Source organism: Cricetulus griseus, chromosome 5 (assembly GCF_003668045.3).
Source record: "Cricetulus griseus strain 17A/GY chromosome 5, alternate assembly CriGri-PICRH-1.0, whole genome shotgun sequence".
Taxonomy (NCBI): domain Eukaryota; kingdom Metazoa; phylum Chordata; class Mammalia; order Rodentia; family Cricetidae; genus Cricetulus; species Cricetulus griseus.
Window position 1 is genome coordinate 185,783,903 of NC_048598.1, and position 15,155 is coordinate 185,799,057.

The 15,155-nt window shown below is 48.9% G+C and overlaps 1 protein-coding gene across 9 annotated transcripts in view; it reads right to left on the reverse strand.

Moving 5' to 3' along the window:
• Wdr25 (WD repeat domain 25) overlaps positions 1–15,155 on the reverse strand; it is a 164,725-nt gene that overhangs the window by 32,545 nt on the left and 117,025 nt on the right. For 8 of the 9 annotated variants that reach the window (XM_027416388.2, XM_027416386.2, XM_035445441.1 and 5 more), the window contains one exon: positions 11,073–11,203. The exons of the other annotated variant lie outside the window; for it this stretch is intronic. In XM_027416388.2, coding sequence (XP_027272189.1) covers positions 11,073–11,203 — 131 coding nt within the window. The remainder of the gene's footprint in view (positions 1–11,072; positions 11,204–15,155) is intronic. 9 annotated transcript variants of the gene reach the window in all.

A 15,155-nucleotide genomic window follows, 5' to 3' on the forward strand; every position in this document is an offset into this window, starting at 1 on the left:
GTTTCTGAATGCACAACCACTAGAAAGTAATTCAAACTCTAATGAGTGATTAAGTGCAACTGCTTCCGGCAGCACTTATCCTGTATCCCACGGTTTCCTGAACACCTGAGTGCCCTCACACCACAAGGCATCAACCAGCACTGCCCGAGACACCTTGGCTCCAATTTGAGGACATTCCATTATGAATCATGGGGTTTTTACTGTACGTAAGACTTTTCTATCCTTATGTAAATGCAATGGTCAAATTAACAGAAAACAAAACCTTGGACTACCCTCCTGCGCTCATTTTTTGGCATGTCAGTATCAAAGCAGCACAAGGTGGGATTGTACTAGAAGGTCTGGCTTAAAAGCTAACCACTGCCAGAGTTGCTAACTTGAGTTTCATTAAAATCATTAAATGTGTCACTAGGGAGATAGTCTGTTAGTAAAGTGCTTACCTCAGCAAACAAAAGAAGCTGAGTTCAATCCCCGGACCAACATTTTAAAGAGCCAAGTATGATGGTGTATGTTTGTGGGAAGGTAGAGGCAGGCAGACCCCTGGGTCTTGTCAGCCAGCCTAACCTACTAGGCAAGTTCTAGGGAAGAAAAAACAAACAAACAAACAAACAAAAAAACAACTTGTCTCAAGAGAGAGGAGGAGGGAGGGAGGGAAAGAGGGAGGGAGGGGGAGAGGAAAGGGAGGGGTGGGGAGGGGAGGAGAAGAGAGGAGAGGAGGGAATGACACCTGCAGCTGTCCTCTGGCCTACACACACACACACACACACACACACACACACACACACACACACACACACACACACACACACACACACACCATTAAGTGGGTTTGGCTTGGGTTTAGGGCAGAATTTCTAATAATTTCTGGTGACCCCAAACATACTTCTGTAGTTTTATACTTCATGTTTATGCAAAGCAGAGTTCTCAGCATCGACAATCACAAAATCGGAACATCCATCAACTCTGAGAAATGATGAAGATGCTCGTCCTTCAGTATCAAATAATCTGCCAAGACTTAATGCTTTGTGTAAAAACACACAAGTGCACCTACCTATCTCATTAGTACACAAATTTGTGTTCTTCTTTAATAATGGTATGTACATAAATCATATGCATATCAAAGAACAGTTAGAATAAATTTCCTTACGATTTAGTACCAGTAAGTGCTTGATTTATAGATGTATTTTTATATATCTAGATACCTGAAACTGCATAAAAACTTGGGCAAAGGGGGCTGCAAGTGGAAAAATTTGAAGAAGCTCTCTTAAAAAGCACTCAGTGTAGACTAAGGAGATGGTTCAAGAGCAGGTAACAGCACTTGCTGAGCAAGCTTGAAGACCTGAGTTCAAATCCCCAACCCCCATGAAAAACCTCCTAGTATGGTTGCCTACCTGTAACACCAGCACTGGGGTAGGGGTGGAAAGACAGAAAGATGGCTGGGGATTGTGGGATGCTGGCTTAGCTCCAAGTTCAATGTAAAACCCTGTCTCAGGGGACAGCAGGGAAAAGTGACAGAGCAGGGTACCTGACCTCTTCCTGTGCCCCCTGTGCACACATGCTCAACACACACAAGGAAGTATTTAAAAAACAAAATTAAAACACTGAAGTGCTCACCATGCCTGTAGAGTCCTACAGTATCAATGGAAAGTAGACTTGAATTTAGCTTTAATGTAGCAAATCCCACAGCAATCATCAGAAAGTTAGAGAAGTAAAACCAGTGTGCTAAAAAAGCAGCAAAAACCATGAGTGTACAAACACTCAACTAAAAACCAGAGAAGCAGGCAGGTTTGGTGGCATGGACCTGTAATCTCACAACTGACAACACAGAGGCAGGAAAATCAGGAATTCAAGAGTAGCTACATAGTGAGGGCAAGCAGCAGAGGCCACGTCACAAATAAACAAGCAAGATTATCTCACTATAATCAAGAGAGAGCAGAAACCCCATATTAAGAGATGACAGGGGACAGCTAAGTTATTAGAGACACAGAGGGGCCAGTTCCTCAAGCCTAACAGTGTAAGCAACCGATAACTGATGGGGGACGACCTTCTGTACATATGTTTCTCTTATTGGTTGATGAGTAAAACACTGTTTGGCCAATAGAAGCAGGAAGATAGGCAGGACTAGGGGAGGAGGAGAATTCTGGGAAAGGTAGGCAGAGGGAAACCGTGAAAGGATGCCATGTAGGCTACCAAAGGAGTAACAGGTCTGGGCATTCTCCAGTAAGCCAAGATCACATGGAAATACATACATTAATAGAAATGGGTTAATAATTAAGACAGGGCTAGCCAATAAGAAGCCCTAGCCATCAGCCAACAGTTTGTAGATTATTGTAAGTCTCTATGTGTTCATTTGGGGCTGAAGGCGACTGTGGGACCAGGCTGGAAAGAAACACTCCATCAACAGATAATAAAGTATCAAAATGCATACGGAGAACTGACAGGCTTGCAGTGTGAGACTGATGTAGCCACACCACAGTCAGGGCCTTCAACTCTCCCTTCAGAAATGGACAGACCCATGAACAGGAGCACAGTTACAATCCCAGCACTTTGAAAGTGGAGGCAGGAGGATTGTTATAAGTTGAAGGACAGCCTGGGCTACAGAGTAAGATCCTGTCTCTTTAAAAATGAAAAAGAAAAAAATCTGAAATGAAAAAGAAATTATGTCCAGCGGGGAGAAAAATCAATAAGGACACTAGTAAGCTCAACAAGACTCATAACTGACAGCTAGAGACAGGAATAGACCTGTGGTCTCAGGGCCTAGGGACAGAGGCCAGGCTGCTGCAGGCACAGGGCTCCTTTACAAGTGATGAAAATGTTCACAGCTGACTGAGGTGACGGCCGCTGTGTGCTGGAAACACACCAAAAACTACTGTGCTAACACTTTAAACAAGTGAGCGAGCCAAATGGTCTCCAAATAAAGCTGTCACCAACAGATTACCAAGTATTTAAAGTATATTCAGACAAAATAAAAAGAACTTGGACATCAAGCTGGTGAATTCTGGACTGCCAGTCATGGGAAGGAAGCTGGGTAGAGGAGGGCGATGGATAATTAAACTGAACAGTTTTAAGCACCTCAGGGTGAGACGTTGGGCACAGGGTAGAATTGTCCTTAGTGGCAACGTGTTTGGTAGAGGACACACAAGTCAGAAATCTATACACCCGATATTTACAGAGTCACCACACCTCTAAGGAGCAGGTCTCTAGGCTCCGCTTTTCATACTCTAGTTTCCTAGGGGGTAGGTGCTAATGACAGTCCTGGGCTACCCGTCTGGGCTCCCACAGTCTCTCATTGGCAACTCACCCAAGGAAACAAACAGACTCAGGAGAAAAAGCGAGGGGGCAAGTCTTCTGGACTCTAGAAACTAACTGCCCTCTTCTGCCCAGGGTTTGGGACTGCCTAGGAGACCACAGGGGCACCCCAGCCACTTTTGAAGGCAACCAGTGGGGCTGACAAATGCATCAGACATCCTAAGCCACAGATGTCTGTTTTTAACAGTGAGCTTTGCTCTGCGGACTGAATCCCTTAAAGGAATGGATGGTCCAGCTGGGCTGTGTTACATCATGCCCCGAGGCAACACCTGGTATCTGGTCGGGGCTCAGAAAGCATCTGTGACATTGACAAATGGCATGCTTCCTCTTCCTGCACTGGCTTCAGATCCGACCCTCCATGGCTGCCTGTCTGTCTCTGCCTTCAGAGCTGACCCTGCCATGATGAGTTTCCCCTCTAGACTGTAGGCAGTGAGTGGGCTTACCCGTGGAGGGGGTTGGGGTGATGCTTCTGGCCTGAGGGTGCACTGGAGATAGTGCCACTCCCCCTCCCAGGCTTGCTAGGACAGAAAGAGCTATAAAGCAGGATAGATCATGGCACCCACAGTCTGATAACAGAGGTTTGGGGGTAGCCCAGAGCCTCAGCCATCTCCACCTGACAGGCGTGGAAATGGGTCCTGGGGAGGCAAAGCACACCCGGAGCCCTGCAGCAAGCCTCCCTCTCCCCATCACTGCTCTGCGGGTCTCCTGGCCTCATCTGCATTGAAAAGTTTGCAGCACAGCTTAGTCAGAACTGTAGCGAGGACAAAGAGTCCAGATAGAAAGGCGTTTTAATATGAAACAGATGAAAGAGACGGATGGAAAGTAATCAAAACCTCATTAGGGCAAATAAGCAACCTGCCTACAGTGTCACCAAAACTGATGGCATGGAGCACAGCGTGGGCGAAGCTGGGTCTCAAACGGCTGCCATCAGGGAGATGAAGGCACACGAAACCCTGGCAATCCCACTCAGGCAACGGCCTTACACCCACACGAAGGCCTCAAGGCTGTGGTCACCCAGAGTTTTCAAACACCCCAATGCCAGGCCACCCAGACAGGGACAGGAAGGCAGGCAGCTCCCAGATGCGTCCACCCATTGGACCAGGCAGCTCTGTGCAGCTCCTCTCAGCCCAGGCCGTCCCTAGAAGCTCCACCTGGGGAAGGCCGCCCACAGCAGGGGCCCGCAATGAAATCAGTGGATTGCGCCTCTGCTTGCATGCCAGCGGACTGGTTAATTACTCAGGATCTTTCCATCAGTCTTGATTAGGGCTATTAGTCATTCCTGTAAATGTTTCTCTCCCAGAGCCTACTATGTGCTCAGCACGATGGCAGGTGCTAGGGCACCACAGCAAACGGGGCCCAATCCCTGCCTCGGGGGAGGCTGCCTTCTCCTGGGACATTCCAACTTAAAGGCAAATAGCTGCGATGGCAAAAGGCCAGGCTGAGGGTCCACAAAGCCAAGCGTCAACCAGGGCCCTGCTGTCTGTCACCTCACGTTAGGGCACGTGCCATAGGGGACTCAGCACATAGCTCCAGAAGGGGGATCACGAAGCCAATCAAGAAGGCAAAATGTCCCTTTAAACACGTAAGAAAGGAAGGCGGCGTGAGGAACAAGCATGAAGTATCGGAGCTGTGTCAACGCAGCACCAGGCTGTGCTGATGTGCTGAGCCACAGAGAGCCAGCAGAAGTCCGAGGCCCAGAGGAGCAAGGGGAGGAGGGTGTGCAGCAGAAACACACAAAGTCTCAAGGCATCACAGCTGTCTTTTTCAAGGGTAGAGCAGGAGTCAAGGCAAAAGGGCTCAGCCCTCTGCCTGCCCGGTGGCGTCTACCCCACACACAGGGAGTAACTGGGCCAGAGTCCAGCCTCCCTAGTTCCGGGAGACACTCGTCCTAGATTCTCTGAGGCTGCTCCAGTTCCCAGGCCAGGACTGCCTTATTTGAGAAGCAACTTGCAGAGGCTGGTGTTCCATCATCCATCCTTGCAAAAGACAGTTCCTGAGCACGGGATACAGTTTCTGAACGTCCACTGGGGCTTCCTTAACAAATGTGAAACAGGAGGTTTGGAGTTGCTTTGATGACTTATCCCAACTTTCACCTCCAAACACAATGAGCTTGAAGTGACTGTCATGGGACACAGTGTTGGTGGGTCTTTGTCTCGGTGTTTGTTCTGTCTATGGCTCCCACACCATGCAGGGCTCAGAGCCAGGCCACCACCAGACTAGAAACCAGGAGGCTATGCTTCCTGTTATTATTACTCGTGTTATAGCTGTTATTCCACTAGAACCCAGGAGCTGGAGAGGCCAGCCTTGGCCAAGAACCAGAGAGCCTGGCTCACACAGCACCTTACCGGACGCAGGATCTCCTGGGAACTCCCTGCAGCCGTCCTTTTAAGCTGCAAATTGCCTTCACATGCATTGTCAGAGAGGCCTCTCTCTCTACACAGATCCCAGGACAGCCGCTGGTCAGGCCACGTGGTCCTGGGTGCTTGCTCTGGCTCAGGCTCGCTAGAAGACAGTGCAGAGGTACAGAGGTAACAGGGCAGGCACTGCTGCATACCTGGCCATGAAGAAGCCACTGGTGCCCAAGGAGACTAGAAGCAGCCATCGTCATGGACCCTCTGAGATGAAGGCCCAGGGTGCTCACATGAGAGAAGCCATCGACCACTGGGTTCAGAGGTCCTTCCAGACTGGCTTCTCAAAGATTTTCACTCTCTTCTCCTGCATCCTCTGGAGCCTGATGACACACAGAACCCTCCCCACCACAGGGGACTATAGAGGCAAAATCTATCCCCTAATGAGGGCTGGAGCTCTCCTCCACGGGGCAAACATGAGAACTCTGCTCTGCAGACACCCTCACTGTTTCCCTCTGCCACAATGGCGGACTGTACACCACAGCAGATTTGCCTATAAGTGAGCAGGAAAGGGAAGATTTGAACCTAAGTCTCCTGCAGCTCAAACCCCTGGCTCTGGAGAAAGAAGCACCCTCAGCACCATGAAAACCAGACTAAGGACACCCTGAGTACTATACAAAACCCTCCCAGAGAAGATACTGGAAGGAAGTAGTCACAGAATGTGGCCCCAGAAGCATCCAGCCAGCTTAATGTGGCTGAGCACATCCTGCAGACACTGCAAGTGAAGTCCGGCACTTTGCCATGATGAAATGGACTCCAGTCATCAGGCCATGGCAGAGAGATCAGCCAAGAAGAGGAGGAAGAGCCAAGCAGCCCATTTTCCATAATGAATTGGGCTGAGCTGGATGGAGTCAGAATTCCAACGTTTGACATTTTGCTGAGTTTAAAGATTCAGAAAAATCTACTGGCTGGCATGTAGCTTAAAAGTTATACTTCAACTACTCATCAGAGCCTGTGCCTTAAGTCCTTGGTTGAGGCTGCTGGCCTGAAATGGTCCCGCAGTGATGGACTTGGGACTCTTGGTCCTGATGGTAAAAGCCTGCTCCTTGCCTGCAAAATGTTGGCTTGCTTTGGCTCAGAACCTGAGTTATTACACTTGAGCTTAAGGGTCTAAATCCCTGGTGTGGAAGAGCTCCCAGAACAAAGACGCCACTACGGTGAACTGCATGACAAAGTAAACCTTAATAGTCCACTGTAAGAACACAAGAAAAATGACCCAAATACCACTGGCTAGAGAACCATCTAGAAAAAAAAAAAATCCTCTGAGCTAATGGTATCCGTGAAAATGCATGGAAAGGGCCAGGTAATCAGGCCCCATTTCGTCAGCATCTCATGAAGACTAGTCCCTGCAGTTATCAGAGCCGGTTATCAGAGCCGAGTCCTCTATGCTCGGGGTCAGACAGACTGTGTGTATCTGAGGCTCTGCAGGCTACGCAGTTTCAGCTCTGCCATTGTTGTAGGAAAGTGACCACAGACAGGACACAAATGAATGCACGTGGCTGCATTCAAATAAAACTTTATTTACAAAAGAATAAATGAATAAAAGGTGAGTTGGAGAAGTCGTTTTTCTGATTCCTTCTATGTAGAAATCTACCGGATGCCTATCAGATGCTGTGCTGGCACAGGAACCAAGGCAGAAGCAACTGAGGAAGACACACGAAGCCAAAGGTACCACTGAAACTTGATCTCCAGCAAAACCCTTATAAACTCCTTAAAAAACAAACAAACAAACAAACAAAAAAAAAAAAAAAAAAGAACAAGGGGCCCAAACTGGCCCTGTATTTAAAAGACACCAGAAGGTGCTGAGCGCAGTGGGAGGAAAACAACCAAACATCACCATGTCCCTCCGACTGGTTGGCTCTCCGGCCTCTCCCCTGAACTGCCTATCCTAAGACTGAACATTGCCATCCCATAAGCACTCCTTTCCCGCGGTGGTGACACAAAAATCTCAGCTTGGCTGTGAGCCAAGGTCTCTCTCTGTCTCTCCTGCTTCTTCTATCTGCTGTGCCTACTGCAGCACTGGCAGGACGGTCAGAAAAGGGACCATACTTCTGGGTATGAAGGGAGAGGCGGGCAGATCCTCTGTGAGTTTGAGGTCATCCTGGTCTACACAGAGCTCCAGGACAACTAAGACCTCTCAAAACAAAAGCAAAACAAGAACGAAGAGGGAAAAGAGCCACACTGCTCAGTGCAGACTTCAGTACCAGGGACAGAGCCTCTGCAGGCCCCACTCAGAGGGACCAGCAGCAGCAGTGTCAAACCAGGAAAGAAAGTGCCTTGTCCCCTGAGCCCAGCTGAAGCAAACAGAGCCACTGTGCCCCACTCTCTGTGACCCTGTGTGGGAGGACTGTTGGTGAAAACGAAGTAAAAACAAACACCACACAGATCCCTTCACCCACGTTATTAGCTTGGGAGAGACTCACAAACGTGCCGAAAGCAGCGACAGCAACATCTGCTTCTAATTGCTTCTCCCCAGAACTCGTCAGCTGGCGTCTGCCCCAGGAGAAAAGCTGGTATTTGCAACAAACTCTTAAATCAGATGGCATCCATGGTGAGTAATTTCTTACATGTTTGGTCTTTGAAGCTAAAAACACAGAATGCACCTTTACAGGAGAGCTGGGCCATGTGGGGGTCCCACACCAAGGGTCTGTTTACAAGGTTCCTTTTTTGGTTTTTCAACACAGGGTTTCTCTGTGTGGCTCTGGCTGTCCTGAAACTCACTCTGTAGACCAGGTTGGCCTTGAACTCAGAGATCCATCTGCCTCTGCTACCCAAGTGCTGGGATTAAAGGCGTGCACCACCACCACCCAGCTACAAGTTTTTGATTTACATACCATGCTCAAATGTTTCCTTTTATTAATTATGTATTTGTGTCCTAAAAAGAAGAGGAGAAGGAGGAAGAGGAAGAGGAAGAGGAAGAGGAAGAGGAAGAAGAAGAAGAAGAAGAAGAAGAAGAAGAAGAAGAAGAAGAAGAAGAAGAAGAAGAAAGTGTTCTAGTATTTTCAAAAGTTTTACTGTGTCCACTAGTTTATGGGTAATATTCCTCTTTCCCAAATAATTTTGCAGAAAGTTTCTTTTGAAAAAGAAAAGTGGTGTTTTGAATGTGTATGGGTCTATGCTGCCAATTAAGAAGTGTCTCAAGTAAGAACCCACCAAGTACTCTGAAGCAAGGGTCTCTGTAGATTCTGCTCAGAAGCCCACAGACCTTCTATAGCCTGCAGGGCCCCGGATTCCTGGAAAGCTAGGCTAGTGCACAGTGTTGGTGGACATGAACATAGAATCCGGGCTTCAGCGGCTTTCATGTGTTGTCCACACCAACTCTACAAACAGTCTCCAGGATGATACCATCACCAGGTCTGCCTAGTGCTACAGACCCTACAATACTGTTCCTCCTCGTGATGAGACGGAAGAGGGCACTACCTTCTGTCCTGCACCTCTTCCTTCCCTATGAGCTTCCGTGCAATTGGAACCGGGCACAGGAATGACACAGACTGTGTCTCTGTCTTCCTAGGACAAACTGAGAACAACCTGGAGTCACCAACCCCTCAGCCACAGTCCTGACAAGGTCACACACACCTCTGGCTCTCCGCCTCCTCCACAGGCACAGCTACCAGCACAGAGCCCTTCCTCAGCCCCACTCGCCAACCTCCACAGGTCCACAGCACTAGTTCCGATTGGACAGCCCTCCTCGGCCCAGGCCAAGACAACACCGAAGGTCTCTTCCGAGCCCATCCTTCTGCCCAGCACCCTCAACCCCCCAGCCCACAGAGCTCTCACACAGAGAGTGCATACTTGCCATGTATGCAGAGTCCACACGGCCATCTTCCTTAACTCATTCAGACAGTCATGACTTGCCAAGTGCCTGTGCCAGGCATTCCAGCAAACAACAGAATCTGCCCCACAAAAGCTCACATTTGAGTGGGGAGAGACAGGCAAATACGATAACACGAGAATTCCATGCGGTGCCAGGTGATGGTAAAAACTATGGAGAGAAATAAAGTGAACACGAAGAGGGTGGTGGGCAGGGAAAGTGGCATTTGAGGGATGTTCCCTCTGGGGACACACAAAACCTAGAGAACCGGAGGAGCACCAGTCACCGGGGCTACAGGCAGAGAGTGTGCGGCATGTTCTGGGAAAGGCAGAGGAGCATGGCAGGCCTGGGCTGATAATCAGGGGCTTTGGGAAGAGCATTTAAGCCTTGTGGATCATGGGCTTTCACTGCAATTAAGACGGGAGCCTGGAGATGCTGCCTGCCGGCCAGATCACTCTGCTGCTACGTGGAGAACAATGGGAAGAGCCAGCAGCAAGGCTAAGCAAACAGAAACCCCAGGCTCTCCTAGTGCAAGGCAATGACAGCCCAGGCCAGCCACACAGCAGAGGGGCTGATGCTGTGACTGGAGGGACAAGCTTTGCTGGCCGTTACCATGGGCTTCTATGGGAAGAGCAGACGCGGGCGGGGCTGCGGCTGGTGCCTGGGACCCAAACTGGAGTCATCATGTGTTTGTTAAAAGACAAAGACAACTGGAGCAGCAGGCTGCAGGAGGGCAGGAGTGAAAGCCCCCCCCCCCAGCTTTTAGGCCCCCTGAGGCCAACACCTCCTCCAGGAAGCCCCCCTGAAGACGTTGACGGGTATTGTGCTATTCATGTGTATACACAGAATGGTCCCCACTGGAGATATCTATCTCCTGGAGACCTCGAGGCTTCCCACACAGTAGGTACTCAACAAATCCTCACGGTGATATGCCACAGAAACTTGTACCTCTGATGTTTTAATATCTAAAGTGTCTCTAAAACCTCTGAAAATAATGCTCCATACTTGTGAAATATGAAGCCCAAACTATTCTGCCTCAAATATACAGGTGCAGTTCTGTCCCTACTTATTCGATCGAATTACAAAGGAAGATTCTCCCAAAGAAAGACTGGCCCAGCAGTCACTAAGTGACTTAGTCAGAAAGTGCTCGCTTGGAAAGCCTTGAGTCCCCAGAGGCCATGTAAAAGGTCAGGTGCAGTGGTGTGAGCCTGCATGCTCCCTGCTAGGGAGGCGGCAGGACAGGTACAGCCCTGGAGCACTCTGGCTAGCCAGCCTACCCAATCCTTAAGGCCCAGGCCCCAGTGAGACTCTGTCTCAGAACACAGGTGACAACTCCTGAAACAGCCAGGGCTTATCAGCCAGAGTTGATCGCTGTCCTACACACACATATGCACGCGCACGCGCGCGCACACACACACACACACACACACACACTCACTCTCTCTCTCTCTCTCTCTCTCTCTCTCTCTCTCTCTCTCTCTCTCTCTCTCTCTCCTCTCTCTCTCTCTCCACACATGAAAAGACAGCCTCAGTAAGGAGGGTATCACCTTGCCAGTCCTCATGTCCCAAGCTTTGATTTCAGAGCTGAAGCCGCCACATAAAAAGACGTTGTGATCTTTTGGATGGAATTTCAAGGTGGTGACTCTGAAGTCGCTCCGACCACTAAATACTTGGGTTCCTGCAACACAGACAGACAAGAAAGAGCGAGAAAACACTCAGATCACAAGTAAAGTGGAGACGTCCACACAGCTCTCCAGGGCCCTATGTGGCCCAGTGCAGACCTTTGGGAAACAGAGCAGGGGTGGCAGTTCATTTCCGTTTCCTGTCAGAGCCCTCCTCCAAGACCCTGACTAACCCAGGCAAGTGAGCCCAGGACTCTTATGTTTCCCTGTTCTCTGATGGTTGTGTGTGCCATCTCATTTAAAACATACACCAGCTAACCATAGGGCAGCTGAAAACAGGCTTGGGGAGGTTTGGGGAATTTCTCAGGCTGCATAGGCAACACAGGAGATTGTTTATCCAGGAATGCAAAATCTAAAAGCAGAGTCGGTTGGGATTTATCTCAGGATCCATCTTCCAAACCTTATGAAAATGAAGATGGGTTTGTGACAGTGCAGCAGGTGTGAGTGGCCTGACATGCTGGGCCACAAATGACAGTGACCAGCACAGCATCCCAGCCACGGGATGGACATCAGGCGTGGCTCACTGGGGTCTCACTAGCTCTACAGGACTCCGGACAGCCCTGGTCATTTTTCACATAACAATCATAAATGGTTGTCGAGTCCCTGTGTGCACTGTGGTAAATATCTGACACATACAGATACATACGGCGTGGAAACAGCTGTCGCTATGGTTTCCTAGAGGTGAGCAATAGGAACTTCAGAGGTGTCCATCATCCAGGGACGGTTAAAGCCAGCACCCCACAGCACAGATGGGATTCTCATCTGTCAAAATTAATCTGTCCAAATCTGCACCAAGAAATCAGACCAGCTTTGAGAGGCAACACACAGGGAAGCGCCTGCGTTTGGATGGTGACACATCCCTGGGGGACAGGTTCACACGCGGGGACAGCACCTGCCACCTTCCCATAGCACAGAGGGGGCTTCCCTCAGAGACAGCAGGGGCGGGGGGGGGTAATCTTGGCTGCCTTTGGCTCCCAGGACTCTTCCACTGAATCAGCGCAGTGATAGAGTAGAACACGGAAACTGACAGCCGAGGGGCTGGGAAGGTAGCCATCTCTAAAATGAATGCCAGAGAAGTACGAGGAGCTGTTTGATCCCAAAACCCACATGAAAAACTGGACTTGGTGGTGCACACTTACAACTCCCATATTAACCAGAGCGGGGGAGACAGGCAGATCCCTAAGGCTCACTAGCTGGACAGCCTTGCTTCATCAGGGAGCCCTAGCTCCCAGTGAGAAGGTGGAAGGCTCCCAGGGAATGGTACCTGAAGTTGGCCACTGGCTTCCACATACATGTAAATAAGCAAATACCTGCATGCACATCGCTGGTGGCAGAGACAGCGATGAGATGTCGAGACCTAAGCCCTAGAAGGCTGTGTTGGTGGGCTGTGTGCAGAAAGCACACCGGGATGGCTTCCTCTGTCTGCTGACCCACAATATACTGAGTGAGAACCCGGCCAGCTCCAGGTCGTCTGGTAAGGAAATGAAAGTCATCGATCATAGCTTGTGAGAGCCACAGAGGGACAACACAGATCCAATGGCCAGGGCCACTGTCTCCAAGCCTGTCTGCCTATAACCCCATTCAGAACAGACCTAAACAGACATCACCGTCATGCAGTGATTTGTTTATGAGTGACAAAATGCACCAGTGTGCCAAGATAGCATAGACATGGTTTTTAAAGACATGTTAAGTGTGTGTGTGTGTGTGTGTGTGTGTGTGTGTGTGTGTGTGTGTGTGTGTTAGAGAGTATATGCCATGTGTGTGCAGGTTCCAGCATAGGCCAGAAGGGAAAGTCAGGTTCCCTGGAGCTGGAGTTATAGGCAACTGCCCGACATGGCTGTTGGTCCTCTGAAAGGACAGCAAGTGCTTGGGACCACTGGGCTGACTCTCCAATGCCATTATCCACATCCTTTAAATACCAAACATTAGGACCTCTTATAGAGTGAGGGAAAAATAAAACAGCCAGTTTTAAATATATCTTAATATGCCATATATTAAGAGCATCAAGCAACTTATCTTTTTAACATTTTATTTATGAACCTGGGGAGAACGTGCATGCAATACAGCTCGTAGAGGTCAGCGGACAACCTGCAGAGGTTGGGTCTCTCCTCCAGCTATGTGAGTCCAGGGAATGAAACAGTTCTCCAGGCTTGGCGGCACAGGCCTTTACCTGCTGAGCTGTCATGCCAACCCAAGGGCATCGCAACTTCCTAGAAATTATAAAAACCATGTGATCTCTAGAGTTAGAGCTATGGTACTTTTACTGGCAGCAATAGAACCAAATATGCTTTCTCTTATCTAAATGCAGATGGTGCCCTGTGACTCAGGGCTTGGATGTCATCCAACTGTAGTTTCTGTTTACCCAAAGAACCCAGTGAGGCTGACAGAGACTCCTCGAGGGGACGGGCCAGCATGCAGGGTGCTGTCTACTGACCGCACGGAAGACATTCTCCACTTCCAACCTCCAGTGACACAAAGGTCATAGAGCCCATTTTCTCTGGCAAGTAACAGCTCTGCAACTAACCAGAAGGTGTTATTACTAAATTCTTAGGTTTTCAACAACTTGGTTCAAAGTCAGATGAAATGTTCATTTAAAGGGTTTTAAAACAGACCAAAAAGTCAGGGTGCAGAAATGAGTTGTTTTGTTTTTGCTGGGTTCTTTTCATTTGATAAGAGGAACTGAACTCAGGACCTTGTGCATGCTAGACCAGCTTTCTACCACTGAGCTACACTTCCCACCCGCAAAGTAAAGTCTTCCATATATCACAAATCATTTTTGGCAATGCTAAATAATAGATGCATTTTCAGGTGCCAGGGCAGGCATAGTGCTATAGTAAAATTTGTGATTAATATGCCCATATTTCTTGGTTCAAATGCCAGCACAGGAAAAAGAGAAAAGGAAAAAAAAGAAGTGTGAAAAACAGTAATTATAAATTTTAAATTGGGGGGGGGGGCAGGGAGATATCTGGGCACATAAAGTGCTTGCCGTGTGAGCACAAAGATCTGAGTTCTCTAGTACCCACACAAAAAGCTCAGCATGGTGGCACACTCATGTAATACTGAATACAAGAGTGGGGGTTCCCTGGTGCTCACTGGCCAGCCAGCCTAGCTGAATCAGTGAGGCCCAGGTTCAGAGAGAGACCCTGTCTCAGAAAAATAAGGTAAAGAGAGAACGAGAAAGACCTCACTGTCAATCTCTGACTTCAACCCATGTGTACACACACACACACACACACACACACACACACACACACACACACGTGTATACACACACACACACACGTGTACACACACACACGTACACACACACACACAGAGTACACACACACGTGTATACACACACACGTGTATACACACACACGTGTACACACACACACACACACGTGTATACACACACACGTGTATACACACACACACACACGTGTATACACACACACGTGTATACACACACACAGGTGTATACACAGTCACTCACACACACACACACACACACACACACACACACACACACACACACACGAAAAGAATCTTGCTGTGTAACCCACAAAGGCCCCTACTGAACTGCTAACACTCAAGACTGAATCTCCTTTGCACAGATAGGCCCAGCCCTGGGCAAACCTTGTTTTGTTTTTACTTTTGTTTTGTTGGGTTTTGAGACAGGCTGGGATAGAACTCACTATGTAGCCCAAGCTGACCTCTCTTGGCTATCCTCATGCCTCAGCTTCTCAAGTGCTACCATTACAGGCATGAGCCACCACTCCGAGCTGGTATGCACTTCCCACAGCGTGGTCACCCTGCCCCTGCCCCGTCCCTGCCCTTGACCTCCAAGAGCACCTTTTTTTTTTTTTTTTTCCTATTCTCTTCTGGAGTCAAGGATTGGCAGTCACTTGCCGCCACAGGGAATTCTGGGAATACTTGGTTTTTGTAAAGGAATACCTGACCTTTAAG